This window comes from Schistocerca serialis, chromosome 9, assembly GCF_023864345.2.
Source record: "Schistocerca serialis cubense isolate TAMUIC-IGC-003099 chromosome 9, iqSchSeri2.2, whole genome shotgun sequence".
NCBI lineage: Eukaryota > Metazoa > Arthropoda > Insecta > Orthoptera > Acrididae > Schistocerca > Schistocerca serialis.
In genome coordinates, this window is record NC_064646.1 from 30,675,845 (window position 1) to 30,696,220 (window position 20,376).

At 39.5% G+C, this 20,376-nt stretch overlaps 1 protein-coding gene across 2 annotated transcripts in view; it reads right to left on the minus strand.

Annotated features, from left to right (window-relative positions):
* Positions 1–20,376, minus strand: part of LOC126418499 (ankyrin repeat domain-containing protein 27-like) — a 100,816-nt gene that overhangs the window by 53,742 nt on the left and 26,698 nt on the right. For both annotated transcript variants that reach the window (XM_050085286.1, XM_050085285.1), the window contains exons 6-7: positions 18,964–19,197; positions 5,649–5,814 (exon numbers count right to left, since the gene is read on the minus strand). In XM_050085286.1, the coding sequence (XP_049941243.1) occupies positions 5,649–5,814; positions 18,964–19,197 (400 nt within the window). The remainder of the gene's footprint in view (positions 1–5,648; positions 5,815–18,963; positions 19,198–20,376) is intronic.

A 20,376-nucleotide genomic window follows, 5' to 3' on the forward strand; every position in this document is an offset into this window, starting at 1 on the left:
CAGGGACACCACACAAATTATATGGAAGAATATGACGATTCCAAACTTATATAAAAATTTCATACTACTCCTTTTCGATCTCATGCTTTTGAAATTGGAGCGCAGGAATGAAATGTGAAACTTTTTCCTAACAGAAAACTAACTTTTTGATTGTAGTAGGCCTAATAGGCATTTGATATTGGTACTTCATGAATCATATTCCGTGGTGCTATCTATGTAAAAAAGAGTTAGATTAAAATGATGGTTTGTGCCAAAACATCTTGTTTATTGGGCATGTTTTACAAATGCTGCAATATTAGAAATGCCTTTTTCATTTCATCATGCAGACAGTGACAAAATAGACATAATCAAATCAAAAAACCACACCAGTCTTGGGTACTATTCGTATTAACAGCTTTTTCAGTATTAGACAATGACATTTTGATTTTTCATGTAGTGAAATGTTTGACAAACTTTGATGAGGTAATAGATTCTTTCACAGAAGTGGAAGCATGCCATGTAAAGCTGTAGCAAGATTAGAGAGCAAAAAATGCTGGAACCTAAGGATAGAAGAAATATGTACTGTCTTGCTAGTCTCTTGTCTTTACTGGCTTTTTGTTTCCTACATTTAATTTTACATCACACAAAAGAGAAGTTATTACACACTAGGCAGTAAAGAGTGTAAATTTTGTGAAGATTTCTTATTCTCCTGGTTACAAATAATCCCACCCAGCATTAAATGTAAGTTCTTTTTAAGGTGGGTAGTATGTCAGACTGGTCAAGTGGGAGCAGGAGGGGCACCACAGGACATTTTTTAAATTTCCACTGTCCTGAGTGTAGGTTTGATGGCTTCCATTACAAAATATACACGACTGAATTCCACAGTGTGAAATACAGTGATGTGTGATACAAGAATGCTGTGTGAAGAGGCGTGGCACTGCACTTTGGCACATTTAAGACCAAATAACATATCCTACATTTTCTCAAACATATATATTTTATGTATCAAACTCTTCAGAAAGATGTGCACTACAAAATGAACATATTTTTGATTTTTTTTTTTAATTTGTGACATCCTATCTCAAATGATCGAGGGAGGTGGCAGCACTATCAAGTTTTTGTCCCGGTTCGGAAATATCATAGATCCACAGCTGTTTTATTGTATCTAGTATCTCCTATGCTGGCCAATCAACAGGGTCTGTACTGTGTCTTTTATATCTAACACAAAATTATGCAACAGAATTGCTGACTAGTATATTTACCTTCATGAGATATGTCAGTTTGCCAATGGACACCCTAGTTTTCAGAACTACTATTTCCTTCCTAGGGCAGGAAGGGAAAAGGGGGTGGGGGGGGGGGGGGGGAGGGGGGAGGCGAGCACAAGGGAAGGTTAAATGGAACGGCAGGTCACGCAGATCACAAAAGGAGAAGGACCTACCAGCTGTGAGGAATACTGGGGACAATGTTTATTAACAGTACTGACATTTCTTCTGAATGTATACAATTTTTACCTCCTACACTTCCATCCATTTCCAAACTGATGATTCTCTGGTGTCTTAATATGTTTCATATAACTGATCCCTTCTTTTAGTCATGTGATATCACACACTTCTTTTATTCCCAATTCGATTCAGTACCTTGTCATTAGTTACCTGATATACTCATCTAATCTTTGGACTACTTCTGTATTACTACTTTTCAAAAGCTCCTATTCTCTTTCCATCTTAACTGCTTATTGTCAATACTAACCCACGTACAAGGCTACACTTCAGACAAATAGCTTAAGAGACGATTTCCTACTACTTAAATTTCATTAGATGTTACACATTCCTGTTTTTCAAAAAGTATTTTCTTGCTATAATCAGTCTGCATTTTGTAAACCCTTCTGCTTCAGCCACCATCAGTTATTTCACTGCCAAAAATAGCAAAACTCAACAACTTTCAGTGTCTCATTTCTTAGTTCAATTCCCTCAGCAAATCAATTTAATTTGGCTGCAATTCCCTTACCCTCATTTAATTTTCATTGGTGTTCACTGTCTACCAATTTCATTCAACTGCTCTTTGAGTACCAAAGCTTGTAAATATACACACACCGCAATCTGCTATACATGTCAAAAGATGCTTTGTACTACTGCTGCTTCATTCCCTTTCCTGTCCCACTTGCAAATAGTGCAAAGAAAAAATTATTGCCTGCATACTTCTGAGCTTTAATATCCAAATTTTTTCCTTACTGTCCTTACATGAGATGTATGTTGGAGGCAGCAAAATCATTCTGAGTCTGTTGCAATTGCTGGTTCTCTAAACTTTCTCAATAGCTTTTGCAAAAATATCATCATCTCCTCTCAAACAATTCCATCTACAGTGAAGCAGTATTTCCATAAAGCTCACATCATGATCAAACCAATCAGCAAGAAGTCTGGCAGCAGGCCACTGAATTGTTCCAAAGCCTTACTATAATCTGACAGAGTGAAGATCTCAACACTTCAGTACAACTCAGTATGAAAGGATCTCAGAAACATACTGTATGTGGTCTCTTTTATAGGTGAACAACCCTTCCCAGAAGTATTCCAATAAACCACTGTCAGCCATTTGCCTTCCCTACGAAGGACTATATTTGTTTGATCCATTTTATGTCATTTTGCCATGTTACACCTATATATGTAATTTATGAGAGTGAGTCAAGCTGCATACCATTAACATTATATTCATACGCCACAAGAATGTCTGTTGAACTCACCCACATTAATTTACATCTATCCACACTTACAGCAAGCAGCCAACATCATGCAACAGAAATTCTTTCCAAGCCATTCTAAAACCCCTACAGGCACTTTAATGATGCTTTCCCACAGACAACAGTATCATCAGAAAATATTTCCCTGGGACACTCCTTAACTTTCTCTGTAATTATAAGTATCCACCTGGGAGAATGTACTGGGTTCTAACAATAAAAAAAAGATCTTGACCAGTCACATACTCTGGAACCTGTTCTGTATCCTTGGCCTTTGTTAACATACTACAGTTTGCTGCAGTGTGAAGGCTATCCAGAAATTTAAGAATATAGAATGTGCTGGTTGGTGTGCCTACATGGATCACAAAATACTGTGTATGAAAAAAGGTGAGCTGTGTTCTGCATGAGTAGTGCTTTGTAAATCCAACACTGATTTAAGGATGACAGAATTTCTGTTTCCAGGAAAATTATTATACTTGAGCTCAGAATATGCTAAAAGGGCCTGTATCACACCAACATTTAGGTGCACCAATTCTTTTGTCCTGCTTACGTCTGGTAGTAGCCTGTGCAATCTTATAGTCCATTGGGACTGTTCATTCTACAATACATTCACTGTACTATAATTGTGAGCTGAGAAAGAGGCCAATGCCACAATCCTCTGTGCAAGCGAGCTGCAATTACATCTGGGCCTAGACATTCATTTTCAGCTGGTTTGGCTGCTTTTCAACACATGGTTAAACTATGCAAAAGATGTTAATCTTTATACAACCAGAATTTCAGATGGTAGCAATCTTTCTTGTCTGTATAATACCCTTTAAAAAATCCTGTGTATACAATACAGATTCACACTATTCCTTCATGACACTCACCTGTCTTTCCGTTTGTAATGATAAACAATACAGTGGAAAGAAAAGACAAATAAGAAATGGTAACTGTTTTATTTATATTATCTAGGAACAATAATGACTGCAATCACTGAGTTATTAAAAGTTATGTATTTTAATTATTTTTTAATAAAAGAAGTTTCTTCAAATATACAGAGTAATAGCAAATGATTCATTGCGTTTTGATGTCTTATAGCTTCAGATATATACACATGCACCTGTTTGCACTAATAATCAATGGAAACAGTATATTTTGAAGTTGTGTTTACATCACTGTGGTTTCATTGTGATATTCTAGGTTGGGAGGGAGACAGCAGTCTAGAAAATGGTGACACATAAACATGAAGAATTCTGTGTGCTGCAGTATGAGAAGATAATCCATCACTTCCAAGCAGCATGCTTTCTGAAGACAGTACAGTGTACCGCCTTCAATACACCAATGTATTCTGTGGTGGTATCAACAGTTCATGGAGACAGAGTGCCCCTGTAAAAGGAAAAACTCTGGATGACCAAGTGCTGCAATTTAAGTTGTGGAGAGTGTTCAATAGGAGTTTCTTTGTAAACCAGAGAAATCCACACGTCATGTAAGTCACAAACTGGGCATTTCTCAGCCCGCCTGTGGAAGATTCTGCATGAACAATTACATCAGAAACTGTATCACATACAGCTGTTGTAACTTTTACAGACAAATGATGGCACCAACAGATGCAAATTTTGTGAATTGGAGATAACAAATTTCTCCCAACGCATGTTCAGTGATAAGGCGACATTTTCAATAACTTGCCAGCAGCCATAAAAAGCTTAACAACCAATGAAATTCAGTTTAAGAGAAGCCTAAAGGATTTATTGGTGGCCAACTCCTTCTACTCCACTGATGAATTTCTTAGTAAAACCAACTGATTTGTATATAAGTACAAAATAACTTCTGCACAATTTCAGTGCAGTAATGTGTTCATTGAAAATTTGTGTGTGTGTGTGTGTGTGTGTGTGTGTGTGTGTGTGTGTGTGTGTGTAAGTATAATCTAACTTCTGCACCATTTCAGTGCAGTAATGTGTTCATTGTAAATAAGTATTACAGTAGTTGTATTACATGTTTATTACCTTATAAATAAATAAAAACTTTTTTATTTTAAATTCAGTGCATTAGTATTTGTAAAATGACTCTTAGTGTTCATTAAAAAATGACGATCATTCCACTTGGGACCTGTGGAATGGTACATTGGCTTATTTGTTTTAGTTGTAAATATTTGTCATGTATTGTTGTTTTTCTGACATGTTCCACATCCTGGAGGACCTCCTCACTACGGATCAATTGGAATGAAAGTAAATCTAATCTAATCCACATAAACAGTCAAGTGAATCTTCACAGCATTAGCATAAAAGTCACAGAAAATTGTGATGTACAGAGGAGACTGAAACAAAGTCTTCAAAGGTGACTGCCTTCTGTGTTGTTTCAAGTAGCAAAGAGTACGGGCCCTAATTTTTTTCTCGAAAAACTTTGATGTGTACCATGTACCTAACATACTGAACGACGGGTTGTTTCCGACAGTGATAGCTGATATTCAAAAATTCAGACTCCAAAAAGATGGAGCTCTGCTTCAATGGCATACAGTACTGTGTCATCTGAAAGAGGAACTTCCACACCAGTAGATTACACGCTGCATTCGTGAAGATTTGGCATTCTTCAGATGGCCCCAAGGTTACTTGACCTTACAGTTAGTGATTTTTTTTTTCTTTAGGGGTATGTGAAGGACAATGTTAACACACCACTTTTGCCACCAACATTGACTGAACTGCATGACTACATCACTGCTGCAGTGGTGAACACTGACGGGCGTGTTCAAACGAGTTTGGGTGGAACTTGAGGTAATGCACAGATGTTTGCCATGTGACTCAAGGAGAGTATATAAAACATTTATAATGATGTGTATGAAACCTGAAAATTTGCTTTTCCATACAGTGTATCAATTACTTTTTTTACAAAATTCTTTGTGAAGTATATTCATTCAAAACCTGATGAATCATTTGTAATCATCCTGTATACAACAACTTACTGCAGCTGGCAAAGGAACAGCTAAATCAACTGGAGCTCCCAGCTGATCAGGTGTCACACCATGGTTAGACAGCTTTTGCAAATGCGTGTAAATTTCAGCATCTTCTTCCTTGTATAGTGCACACAGAGCTGGGAAAACCAAACTATGCAGCTGGTTCACCATGTAGCTGTTGGCAACAACAATTCCTTTAAATTTCAACACATACCAGACATAAAAAGTACATAAAACACTGACATTGCTTAGAAACACATTATAGGTAAGCTTACGAAAGACTTGTTCAAAGAATGCAATTATATTATAGCCTTCGTACATTAATCTGTTATGTGGAAAAATTTAAAAATGGCACTAATTTTGCTGCTGTCAGATGGAGCAGAGTAGTCTAAATTGCTAATAAAACTCTGACAAATTAAAACTTTATGCTGTAGTGAGGCCGGCCGGTGTGGCTGTGCGGTTCTAGGCGCTTCAGTTTGGAACCGCGTGACCGCTACGGTCGCAGGTTCGAATCCTGCCTCGGGCATGGATATGTGTGATGTCCTTAGGTTAGTTAGGTTTAAGTAGTTCTAAGTTCTAGGGGACTGATGACCACAGATGTTAAGTCCCATAGTGCTCAGAGCCATTTGAACCATTTTTTTGCTGTAGTGAACAACAAAGGCACAGTTCACTTTGATTTGTGAGGACCTCTTTCCTATTTTCCAAACTCTGCAGAGGTTATCCCCATGTTCTTTATTGCACTATAGTGGTGCACACATAAGAAGAAAGGCGGTGGGACAATACACAGTGGCAATTTGCAGTACCATTTGACGCTACAGCCAACAGTGTCATTCTGGTGTGTATGTCTGTAGTGTGCATTACAGGGTTTGTGTGTTTAGAACATTTAGCATTGATTTTCATGTTAGTATTGGTATGATGAATATACTTAGCCACTGTAGTATTCATTATGGGTATCATTAAGGGAAAACAAGTATTACATTAAAAAGCAAAAGTTACAGTTTTCTGTGCTTATTAATTTTACTACTGAGGGTCAGGGGCATAGACAGTACCCCAAAATGGCACTCATCCCAGCATTGCCAATTACCAGTGTAAGCAACAGCTCGATGATGCAAGACATGGGGAAGACGTAGAGAAAACTCTAGCGATGTCACATGGTATTCTACAGCTCTCTCTGTGCAGAATGCATCATGCACTCACTTTGTTGCTTGTATATCACTATACCATCCTCAGCCGTGTGTGTGTGTGTGTGTGTGTGTGTGTGTGTGTGTGTGTGTGTTACTAATAATGATTTTACACAGTATTATCATTATTTCACAATAAACACCAGTTTTTAATGCAAACAGTCCGAAATCGTTTTTCCTATTATTATATTTTCTTGACACAATCTTACAAAATTCCCTTACTACATGTGAATTCTATTTAGGTTACTGCTCAGGCAGAAGAAAATTTTATTTAATAAGTTGTATTCTATACAGAAGAAGTAGATTGTAACATAGCCTTCAAAAAAATGGTAACACACATTGCACCACCTGAGTAAGAGGCACAGCTCAACTTTATTTCATACTACTATAAACAAGATGCAGTAATATGTAAAATAAGGGAAAGGCAACCACTGACCTATAGAAGACTGATGTGTGACACATAGAAACACATGACAGAAAATTGTATTCACATTAGTTTTAACGCTCTTGCTCTCTTTCTTCCAGAAGTACACACATTCAAACACACGACAGCACAGACACAAAGATGAACACTACCACAGCTGCAACAAGACTGATTATTAATTAATCAAAAATTAATAATCAGTCTGACTGCAGATGCAGTAGTGTTCGTTTGGGTGTCTGTGTGGCCACCAGTGTGAATATGTGAACTTTAGCTACAAAAAGAGGAAGAGCTCAAAAGCCAATGTGAACACTGTTTTCTGTTGTGTGTTTCTATGGGCCACACCTTTGCCTTATTTTATGCACTGTTCCACCCAGGAAATTCCATTATCGTTATACAAGATGCAGTAACTTATCCTACAAGTTACAATGCATTAGAAGACACTGAACATGTTTCTATTATGCTCCATTCATTCTGCTCATTTGTTTGTCACAATTTTAGTGCGCAATTGGAATTAATGACACAAATGCCAACTACTTTCCTCATAATCTCATATCCACTGGATTACTTTGTTTCAAATGCGCAAGTAGTTCTCCCACTGCTCACCAAAGTTGAAACCAGTGTCTGGCCACTCAAATGTATAAAGGTAAAGATTAAAAAAAAAAGAGTTTAGGTATTGCATTTGTGACTGTGTGCTTTCAAGTGAGTGGCAAAAATGTTTACTCCATTTTTCTACATGTTCTGATTACTAATACAGTCATCCCTGTCAGGTTCTTTGAGCTTCATTGTTATGCATACTTGCCGCCTGGACTCCAACAAGACTGAAGTGGTGTTGGTGTTGGAAGCTATTTATAGCAGAGTTCGGCTCCTCAACTCACTACACCCTTTGATGCTCATTTGTTTTTCAGAGCCTGCTGTTGGATGAAACCCACATTCTCTCAGTGTTTTCGAGCTCTGAGGGATGAGATGTCTGGTGGGATCTTAGTAAACTGAATGCTAATTCTCAAGTCTTGCTTAAACAGAAACTCTGTACCAGTTTATTAGCTTTTCTGACTTCTTTATTTTGATAAGAGTCTCTAAGTACATTGTCACAGAATCTTGGTGTTCAAATCATGATGCTAGTCTTGTCTTACCTCATCTCACTTCATTTCATGTCATGTTCATACTCCAAGTAGTACTTGGTGACAGCAGATTTGCTTGTCGACTGTCGACAATAGTCTGCCCCACATAAGACTTCCACATGGAATGTTACACATACCCAGCTTTCTGAAAACTAGTTTGTCTTCAACATTAAAAATAAGACAAAAAAAATCTCTGTTGATGGCAGTAAAGTGAGGTAGGTAACTGATTCTTGGCCTTTCCTTTTTTGTTTGTGAGCCTGAACCTCTTCCTCAGGTGTTATTGATTTTAGCTGAAAATGATGTGTTGTCAAAATATTATGCAGAAAAATGGAAACAACAACTTGGCTGTACCTTCCAAAGCACACCATTAATAAAACACACTGAGGAAACCTACAGGGTAATTAATATAAATGTCATGACTTAGTATGAGCTAAAAAAACTTTAAATCAATATGTTATTAATGAAAATGTATGCAAATGGTAAACAAAATTGGTTTTGTATGTTTTGTCTTATTTCCATCTGAGAACAGCGGTGTTTGAAATACTCATTATAGGAAGTTCACACGTCAGAACACTAGTTTTTTCATCATTCTTGTGTCCTTCCTGCAACTGAGTACCAAAAGCTGTGCGTTCCTTAAAAACACGTTTATTCTGTTTGGGCACAATACAACAATCAAAGCAGCTGCTAACATAACCACTTCAAATAGGTTTTGCATAACTTTCACATCCGGAAACGTATGTGGGTTCCGATTTAAGGAAATTGGGCGATGAAAGACCAAACACTATAGACTAAAAACATTACTTTACTGTGAAAACAATAATAATAACTAGGCAGTCTGTGAAAAAGTGAACATGCCTGAAATAAAAATTCACTGCTGGGTGCCATTCAATACCATGTTGTTCCATGCCGTGCACTGCAACATGATCAGCTTTAGCCTTTGCATGGTATACACAAGGTTGTTGAGACACTGCTGCTGAAGCCTGTTCCTCTGATTTCATGCAACATGTGAGGAGGGTTCCTACAATGACCCACTACAAGTTGCAACTGGCTGCAAGCGTGTTTGATTCAACCTGTTTCAGCAGATACTGCTAGTCATTCCATTTGACCTGCTGCTGCCTCATGGAAGTCAGTGTGCTTGTGCGCAATTTTGTTTAAAGATGAACCTATCGCCAAACTGTTGATCACAGGGTTGGCAACAGCTTGGAGAATCCTGTCCACATACTGCAAATCCTCCAAATTACTATCTTTAGTGATAAGAGGCTCTCAATATCTGCACAATATCTGACCAAAAGATGACTAGTTCACATCCATCATAAATTTCTGGGGCTGCATGCTTGACATATGTAGTAGAAAAATCCAACACTCATTGGTGAAGCAGCCTAATCTGATTGACCCAGGTTCCATTTCATTTCTTCCCTTGCCCACCTACTTTGCACACCACATAGTGAAGGGGAAGGGAAAATTGTGTTAATCAGTGGATGGTTGTATACTGTTTAGGTCAATGCTTTCTATCTCATTTGTGATGGGGCTATGGTTTATACAGAGCTACATCCAGTGCTCTCTATGGCTGTAATAAAATTCTGTATGAAAATTTCTCTTCATAAAGGAAGTTCAGGAAAGTGGTGGGTTTGAATAAAGCACCAATATTCCACTGTTACTTACAGCTGTTGAAAATCTGTACATTCAGCTGCATCCAGAAGATAAAACAGGAGCAAAATGAATGAAGCCATAGTGATCACAGCCATCACGTGACATGTGCAATTTTAGTGCACGAGTGCAAGTGTCAATTTTTGTGCATGCTCCAAGTAGCTCTGCACGTTTTGCTAGGAGTGCTGTGTTTTGTTCTCCAACGCACAGAGCTTTCATTCCTTGTTCTACTACTTTTTGTATGTTGGCAAGTGCACCTGATCTGCTATTGAATTCCTAATCTTGTGAGCCCAGTATTTAGTGTTCTCCCTTGTGAGATCTGTATTTAGCATTCTACAATCACATAAAGTTCCGTGTGTTGAAGATATTTTGGTGTACATGTTATTCATGTAGCAGGCATAGTAGAGTCTAAGTCCTGATTTTCATACACAGTGGCCAAACTGGTGACCCAGATGTGATCGACTGCCTGCGTGTATGTAACACAAGTAAACAACACAATGGATGAAAGTCCGGAGACTGTGAACTCAACCACGTCCAGAATAGCCGCGAGGCTAACTCCATTCTGGCCGCACAACCTGGTCTTGTGGTTCTTCCAGGTAGAGGCAATTTTTTTCTTTTCTGGTATGACTGCAGATGCTTCTAAATTCACATTAGTGGTGAGCCACTAGGAACAGCAAAATGCAGCAGAAGTTCAGGACATCATTGTCGCGTCACATGGAGGGAATGCATACAACCGCTTGAAGTTGGGATTGATCCACCGTCTTTTCGCATCTCAAGAGGAGCACATTACACAAGTACTGACCCATAAGGATATCGGCAACCGAAGATTGTTACAGAACCTGTGGTATCTCAGAAGCAAAATCGAAGCAGGTACCATACATGATCAGCTGTTGCGTATGATCTGGAACAGTCACTTGCCTCCCTCTATCAAGGCATTTATTGTGACACAGTCAAGAGATGTTGCTCGACACTCTGCCAAAACTGATAAAGTACTGGATGCTATTATCACTTGCACCCATTATGGTATCAACTGCGCAATGCGGGAGTACAGCCACCATGGTAGTGTGTGCCGAGTATGAGGTATTAGTGGTGAAAGACAATCAGCTGACGCAACAGATTAGCCAGCTGGAAGTGTGTTGCACCATCTGAGCAGATCACAGCCTGCAAAGGGAGAGAAGGTGCTCTCGCAGCAGGGCTGCATACTGAAAGGTACCTAAAATGTAGACTTTCACGGCCGGAAATATCATGTCCATTATAATTATCCGGGCTGTTATGCCATGGTCGGTTGATGAATTTTGTCTCAATTCCCAACGTTTCATCTCCGACTGCGGAAGACATCTTCAAGGGGGTCCGTAGGTCAATGGAAGGTCCAACACACCCACTGGCTCGCTACTGAAGATGTCTCCCGCAGTCGGAGACGAAACGTTGGGAATTGAGACAAAATACATCAACTGACCACGGCATAACAGCCCGGATAATTATAATGAACATGAAGGGTACCTACACAACACTGACCCTCACATCAAGACGAATGAGGGGCTGCTGATCTCCTGCCAACTTCTAAGACTAGCATCGCACTGGAGAAGATAGCAAAAGCAAGTTCAATAACATGATCAAAGATGGCACTACGCATCCGTCTGATAGCCCCTGGTCTTCACCCCTGCACCTCATTTTATGAATTGTAGTTCTTGGTAGCCTTGCGTGAACTACAAAGCTTTCAACGCCTGCATGATTCCTGACAGGTACCATGTAACTCTGCTACATGACTACAACTATGCGTTGAGTAGTGCTTGTGTATACAGTGTACTAGATTGCAACAAGGCCTAAATACAGATACTGGTGACAGCCATTATTGCATCATTTGGCTTATTTGAGAGCAAGTTCAAGACTTTCGGCATTGGAATGTGGTGCAGATGTGGCAGAGGTTTGTCAACTCAGTGCTGCGTGGTCTGCCATTTTGCTTTGCATACCTGGACAATGCCTTAGTCTTCTCCCCACCACCAGAAGAACTCCATTAGCATCTTGTACAAGTTTTCCAAGTGTGTCTTCATACAATCACAAAAAGACTTTCTAGGCCACTGCATTACTCCCACAAGCTCGCTACCATTGCCGGACAAGACTGTGGCTATCTGGCAGCTGTCCTGGCTGGCCACATACAAAGAATTAATGCACTATTTGGGCATGCTGAACTTTTATCGACAGTAGCTACCTCATGCAGGTGAAGTTCAAGAGCTGTTGACAGCCCACTGGTGGGCCCGCAGATTAAAGGCAACTTAGCAATTACCTTAACAGACAATATGATCGCGGCATTTGAGAAATCTAAAAAAGTGATACTGGACGCAGCATTGTTGGCACATCCTTAACCAAATGCATTGTTGGCTGTACTAGTAGACACAAGTCAGACATCTATAGGTGGTCTACTTCAATGTGCCGACAAGACCTGGTAGCCACTAACATTGCCTTACTGAAGTAATGGAGTGCATATGGCAGGAAATTACTGGTGACATACGATGCTGTGAAGTACTTCCACTCTCATGTCGAAGCTCACAGCTTCACAATATTTACTGATCACAAGTGCTGCCATTCGCTATCTTCCAAAATAACCTTAACTGCTCCTGATTCCACACAATCAGCTGCTGTATGTAGCCCCGTTCACCATTGACGTCCAAGCACATCTTAGGTATGGACAACATTGTGGCAGAATGCCTCTCTCGCATCAAAAGAATCTCTACAGTAGATTATATGGCACTTGCAGAATCACAGAAGTCTGATCAAGAGCTTCAATACCTATTATAAGACACGTGATCATCATTACAATTACAACTCTTAGGCATTCCTGGCAATAGCAAACTACTGTATTGTGATGTGTCCGCATTGAAGAAACATACATACCTACCTCCGAACTTCCATCAGCAAGTGTTCAAATCCCTGCACAACCTGTGCCACCCAGGTACAAGGTCTACACTCTACAGAGAGTGGACGAAGTGCTGTCTGCAGTGCCAACACAGCAAGGTTAGCAGGTGCATTCAAGCACCAGTAGGTAATTTCCCCAATGTCACAGTGCACTTTACACATGTGCATTCTGATGTCGTCAAACCACTATCGCCCTCAGACAGTCAGCATTACCTGCTCACCATTGTCGACAGATTCACTCACTGCCCTGAAGCAATTCTGATAGACAATATCTCAGCTGAAACCTTGGCGCAAGCCTTCATAGCGCACTGGATATTGCGATTTGAGTGCCCTCTCCATATCACAACGAATAGAAGCAGACAATTTGAGTCGAGTTGTTCACAAAACTGACAGCACTTTGTGGCATGAGCCATCATCAGATGACCAGCTACTATCCAGCCAACAAAGAAATAGTGGAATGATGGCACTCCACCCGAAAAGTGACCCTGATGTGCCATGGGACCAGGTGGACTGAGGCTCTGCCAATCGCCTTCCTCAGGCTTCACAACACAGACCACACCTGGGCAGTTCCCCGGCAGAGCTAGTATATGGGTAAAATTTCGTAGAAGGCGCCCCACAGCAAGAGATCGATCCATCTACACTCATTGTGCATATCAGAAAGTACGTAGAGAAGATATGCCTCCCACAGCCATCCAGACATCATACTGGTCCAGTGTTCACGCACAAAGACCTCAGCTTGGGCTCACACGTGATACTACATGGTGACGGCATCAGATCAGCTCTCCAACCACCTTACACTGGTCCACACCAGGTTGTTAGCAAGGGAGACCACACATTCTCTTCAATGGAAAACATACCACTGTCACTGTAGACAGAATGAAGTCAACCTACGTGTTCCATGAGCTACCACCACCCCCTCCATCGCCTGTGCCCCATAAGTGTTCCAGAAAACTTCACCGCCTTTGCCAGCAGCTTCTGTGGCACATCGCACCACAAGATATGGATGTCATACGCACTTCCCAGTGTACTTTCTAAATGTGCAGAGCTTCTATTCTTTGTTTTGTTACTTTTTGTATGTTGGTTATTTATGTTTTTTACCTTTAGTCTTGTGTGAGTTCCTCTGTACACCATACCTAGTAAAGCAAGCAAGCAATAATCTCACTAGTGCAACTGATCTGTTCTCATATTCCCAGTTTTTAGCATTCATCCTCCTGAGCTCTGAATTTAACATTCTATGAACAAATAAAGTTCTGTTGTTGTGTTGAAGATATTCTGGTGTATGTGTTATTCCTGTAGCAGGTGTACTAGAGCCTCAAGGCCTGACACTCACACACAGAGGCCAAAAAGTTTATTTAATGGACTAACATGTGTCAAACACTTTGATAATACAGAAGCACAGCTGACATCCTGAAAAATATATTTGTCATCTGAAAGTTTACTTTTGCATAAGAACTATGTATGAGTTATCATTGGTAGTTCAGGCATAATGCTGACGCCACTATATTGCTGTTGCATGTACAACACTTTTACATCAATACACGTGCCCTGAAAACAACAGTGAAATGCATGGCACAGCATATTTCAAATTTTGGGACAGTTGGTGTATCTTCAAGCATATGCCAGTACAGCTGGGTCAGTCGCGGAGTGCCAGACCACACACAAGCATGATGTGTGGACTGAGGCTTGGTCTGCTTTGGTTTTGCTCAGTCCTTCTCATACTCAACACACTAACATTTCATTAGGTACTGCAGTGCAGGGTTTTTCTGTCAGCACAACATTTTTTCAGTTTGGTAGAATTGTGGTTTCAGTACTGTTTACCCTTCGCTATTTGTTCGTGGTATGAAGGACATTAACAGGTCCAGCGGCTGTTTGCACAAAACGAGGCAGTCTAGTGATCTATCATCACAAGCTTTTACGAATGTGAATGACAGAAGGGAAGGATGAGAATTCTCAACATCTTTTATGCAGTAGCATGATAGAGGGGTACTGCAAATTTACTATGAAACGACATTACAACGGCATGCAGAAAGAATTTAAAGATTCAGTTGACAATGAAGGAGCAAAATACAACAATCAACTCTTTACATACTAAACTTTCAGGCATGAAGCACTTGAAGAAACTGGTGGCACAAATAGTAAATTTTCTGTTGTTGGATGCTTTATTCCTATGCTAACTGCAACAGTTTTCGATGGAATTGAACAAAGGGAATGGAGACTTCATATATTACTACAAAGACATTGCTAAAGTCAAGGGACTTGTTTGGAATGAGTTTTTAATTTAAAACCTGCTATTGTTGAAATTATGAATGAAAAAGGAGAGCAAGAACAGAAATTAGAACATGCAGAATGAGTTACATGCCTTGCATTTTAAGAGGACTTCACTGCACAATGTCCACAGAAAGACAACGCAAAATGAGAAACAATTTCTTTGTGATTTGGTGGGGATGAATTGGAAAAGAAAATTGCATTGTAGAAGGGGCAAATTCTGACAAAAAAAAAAGACCGTCCAGTTCCCCAAGCTCACTGGTGTTAAAGAAAATGCAAGCTCTGAAGAATTCATTGGGAGTCTTGAAAAAATTACAAGGATAATTTCGTAAACATTTTGAGAATGCTGACAATTTTACATCTGTTTTTGTGACCATTTACCATTTCAGTTGAAAGTGGCATTGTGTTGTACAGATGGTAATGACTGATCTGCAATGAAATTCCCATTTAAAAGACAAAATCTTTTACATTAAAATTGTCCAAGAGGTCTATGTTTTTTTCCTTGGAATGAGTTCCCACACCTCCATAATCATGTTGCAAATGGAGTAAAATGTTCAATCAAAATATGTGTACAAAGACCGTTTTTCGAGTATGAAATTAAATAAGCCATGATTACATTCAAACCTGAGTGCAAAAATCTGTGACAATGTCTGCATCTTTCCATATACTAACAGTTTGTTGCAGATAAAAATTATATACTGTTTTTCAGAGCATCAAAAATAATTAAATAATACACATACACACACACACTCACACTAACTGGTCATACCGGACTCGAGAGTCCATTACCGCAGCAACGTATTTTCACCATCTGTTCCTGTCTTGGGCTATTTCCTTCCATTCACCTTCAATACCTAGGCTCCTCAAATCAGTCTTCACATTGTCCTCCCATCTACGCCTCGGTCTCCCTACAGGACGTTTTCCCTCTAAGTGCCCTACCAGTACTCTGCGCGCTGCCCTGCCCTCATCCATTCGAGCTACGTGACCCGCCCATCGCAGCCTACGTGATTTAATAATACTGATTATGTCAGGGCTTGAGTTCGTGAACCTCTTCGTTATGCAGTTTTCTCTGCTCTCCGCTAATGTCATCCCTTTTTGCTCCGAAAATTTTCCTAAAAATTTTGTTTTCAAATACTCGAAATGGCTTTTCATTTTGCACAGTGAGAGACCAAGTCTCACACCCATACAGCACAACTGATAGAATAATAGCTTTGTATATTCTAATCTTTAAATTCCAAGACAATATCTGTGATGAAAGTGATCTATTCACTGAGAAGTAGCATGTATTTCCCACCTGTAATCTTTTCTTCAGTTTGGACTCAACCTCATCTCTCAAAGTGATGTCCATGCCTAGATACTTAAATGTGTTCACTTTTTCAAACTGCATGTCTCCAACTCTTTAACATTTTCTGATTCACTGCTGTTGGCATTCTAGTAGTAACCAGGTATTTAGTTTTGTCCTCACTTATCCTTAGACCTACATCTTCACTAGCCTTGATTAACACATTCGCATTTGCTGTTACAGATTTTTTCCTATCGCTAACAATGTTTAGATCATCTGCATACCCTAAATATCTGAATATTTCCATTTAACACCCTCTGAATTATCTGCTGCCATTCGTACAGTATATTCTAGGACTAAATTAAAAAGTAGCGGAGACAGGGCATCTCCCTGCTTAAGTCCGTTCTTTATTACAAATTCTTCTGACTCCAATTTCCCCATGCATACTCTACCTTTTGTGTTTTTCAAACTCGCTTCTATAAGTCTAACACACTTCTTTGGTATTCCAAGTTCCAAAAGAATTCTGTACAATTTTGATTGCAATACTGAATCATATGCTTTTGTAAAATCTATGAAAAGATTATGAACTGGTTTATTGTATTCCCATTTCTTTTCCAAAATTTGACACAGGGTGAATATTTGGTCTATAGTTCATCTGTTCCTCCGAAAGCCAGCTTGGTAATCCCCCACAATTTCACCTGCATATTGTGTAAGCCTGCTTAGCAGAATATTCGAGAAAATTTTGGAACGTACTGGTAATAGCAATATCCCTCTATAATTACCACAATCCATTTTGTCGCCCTTCTTAAAAATTGGGATCAGAATCAACTCCTGTCACTCTTCAGGTATCATCTCTGAGTTCCACACTTTAGTTATCACTTTGTGAATTACTACCACCAATTTCTGTCCCCCATTTTTAACTAATTCTGCATTGTGACACCTTGATGTTGCTGTAGATAGCCGTTGGTGAACTTTGGCAACTACAAGAAAATGATCAGAATCGCAGTCTGCTCCCCTGAAAGTTCTAACATTTTCTATACTAGTGTGCCATCTCCGACCTACAAGAACATGATCAATTTGGTTTCAGGTGTGTCCATCCGGAGAGACCCAAGTTGCTTTATGAATGTCCTTCCTTTTGAAATATGTGCTCTCAACAATCATGTCTTTTGAAACAGCAAAATTAACCACCCTTGTGCCATTATCATTCGACATGTTATGCAAACTTTCTTTCCCAATTGTAGGCCGGAATGCTTCCTCCTTCCCTATCTTCGCATTAAAATCATCTATGATTAATTTTGTATCGTACGAGGAGAACTTATCCCACAGTTGATCTAGTTCTTCACAAAAGCCGTCTTTAACAACCTCTTCAGTGTCCTGAGTTGGCGCGTGTACATTAATTACTACTAGTCTATTCCACCTGCCGGACAACACTTTAACTGATAGTAAGTCACTAATGAACCTTACATCTCTGATTGCGTGAAGCACTTTTCTCTGTACTGCGAAACATGTTCTGAAACTGTGAGCTTCCGCACCTCCATAGAAAAATGTATAGTTACCCCTCTTTATGCTACCCTCCCCCTGCCACCGAGTTTCTTTAATAGCTGTAATGTCTACATCGTATCTATCCAATTCGTCTAATAATGTCTGGAATGTTCCTGGACAGTTCAAACTTTTAACGTTCCATGTTCCCAACCTGAAAGTTCCCTTCGGCCTGAATCTCTTCGAAGCAGGTTCCGCCTGGAGATCCGAATGGGAATCTTGTTTACCTCCGGAATATTTTACTTCAAAGGGACCCATGCTCATTAATGTTGCTGATTCTTGATGAATAGATTTGATAGTAAGAGAAGAAGAAACAGGGATGGTTCATCACGCCATCGCCTGCTCCCCACCGGCTGTCCGCGACTGCTTATTTTTTGTATTCGCAGCTACCCTTCATATCTGAAGGCCTTATCCCCTATCCGCAACCTGGGGACGCGCTGTGTCATGGTGGTAGGGGCCCACGAGACCTGCAATCATCACAGAATTAAATAATACTGACAGGTTTTTTTCATTTTTTTGTGTTGAGAAATATGAAACCATGCCATAAGCAGAGCGACTGCAATACCCCTTAAATATGGCATATTCAGGATTTCCCCCTCTTCACGCTCTTACTCAAGACAGCGTGGTGGTGTGCATCCAGGCAATAGAGCTATGGGACATTAGCCACTCCTCAAGACCTGAATTCTTGGCCAGCCCTGCAATACAAGCTTTTCAGCATTTCCGTGGGCCAAGGAAACCTGTCATCATTTGTGCTGCCATTTTTTGTTTGTGCTGCTCACAGTCAGTGAGCAAAATGAACAAGAGAAACTTTTGGTACTTGCTAAAAATGTTACAGTTAAGCACATAGTACTTTTTGGTAATAACATGTATTAATAATGTGTCACCCAACAGCAAAAATAGAACTTAATAACTTTCAAAAAGTTTAGCTTTGAATTACCCTCACAGAAAGACTTACATTTCTAGTGCAGCTGATAGCTGCACCTGAAAACGTGCATCCCTCTGGCACTCTAAGGGATGTGTTTTGAGCAAGCTAACCCAATGCACATTTAGCAGGTTGCGAATCTTCCCTTGTAAGCCCACAATGTCATCAGCTGGAGGTGGAGATGCAGCAAGATTCTGGAGATCTGTGTCTAAAGAGAGAAGTAAATTTCCATGCAGGCTGAATGCTCGAGACAGGAACTGGGTTGCACTGAAACACAACAAAGTACCTTTGAGCTACTTAAAGATATACTCATTACATGTAAAAATAATGCCTAAAACATACATCTTAACTGAATCCCAAAATCTCCTAATACTTACAGCAGATTAAAGCCAATTTTTTGGAACATACTACTACTACTACTACTACTACTACTACTACTACTACTAATACCACCACCACCACCAACACATTTCTTTTAAAAGTTGTTTGGCTATGATAGAAAGTAGCTGACACTCTCTGATGGATTCCTTTGAATAAAGGAAAGGTAGTTGAGAAGGAATCTAAAGGTCTGCATTTAACATGACAAACTGTAGAAACATGACAGACTGTAGAAAGAAGATAAATGCTACATGAGGATCAAAAATTAATATTTTAGACTTGAATTTTACACATTTTTTTAAAGGGTGCACTCAGAAAATCTTTCTGTTTTGTTTAAAAGAAATAGCTATCACAGATTGTCAATTCAAAAATTCAGAATTCTATAAGGACATAGCCTCTAAAATCAGCATGCACAAACTATGGTAGTGATATTAAATGTCCATCACAATTTAAATCTAGTGCTAGAGTACACACAATGACGTAAATGGAGATTTGTACAACAGGTCCAAAAGAACTCTTAAGAGGATAGTTAAATTAATTAGAAATCACAAGAAAAACCAACAAGAAGTTTCAACATCTGAAACCAAAAACTCTACAGAGATAAAAAAAATAAGAATCATGTAAATGTCATACAGACTTGACGACTGAGGTATCCCAATGTAAGAAAAGATAGATTGCTACTTACCACAAAGAAGACATGTTACGTTGCAGACAGGTACAATTAATTGTGCCTGTCTGCAACTTAACATGTCTTCTTTGTGGTAAGTAGCAATCTATCTTTTCTCACAACGTTGATATTCCTACATGAAGTTTCCATTGTTTGTAGTCTTATGCTGGTTTGGGACGATGATGATGATGATGATAAAGGGCGAGGGTAAAGCCTGGTCCTGTTACACATCCAACACCTCTCGAATAGCATCAAGGAGTTGCAGAAGTTAGTGTCTCCAAGGGATGAATGGATCACCAACAACAGTGTCACATGCCTTCATTTCATGACACTGTGGTGAGGTTTTGAATTTAATTCAGGGCATTAGCACACTGATTGGTATAAGGAACTTCATGTCATTA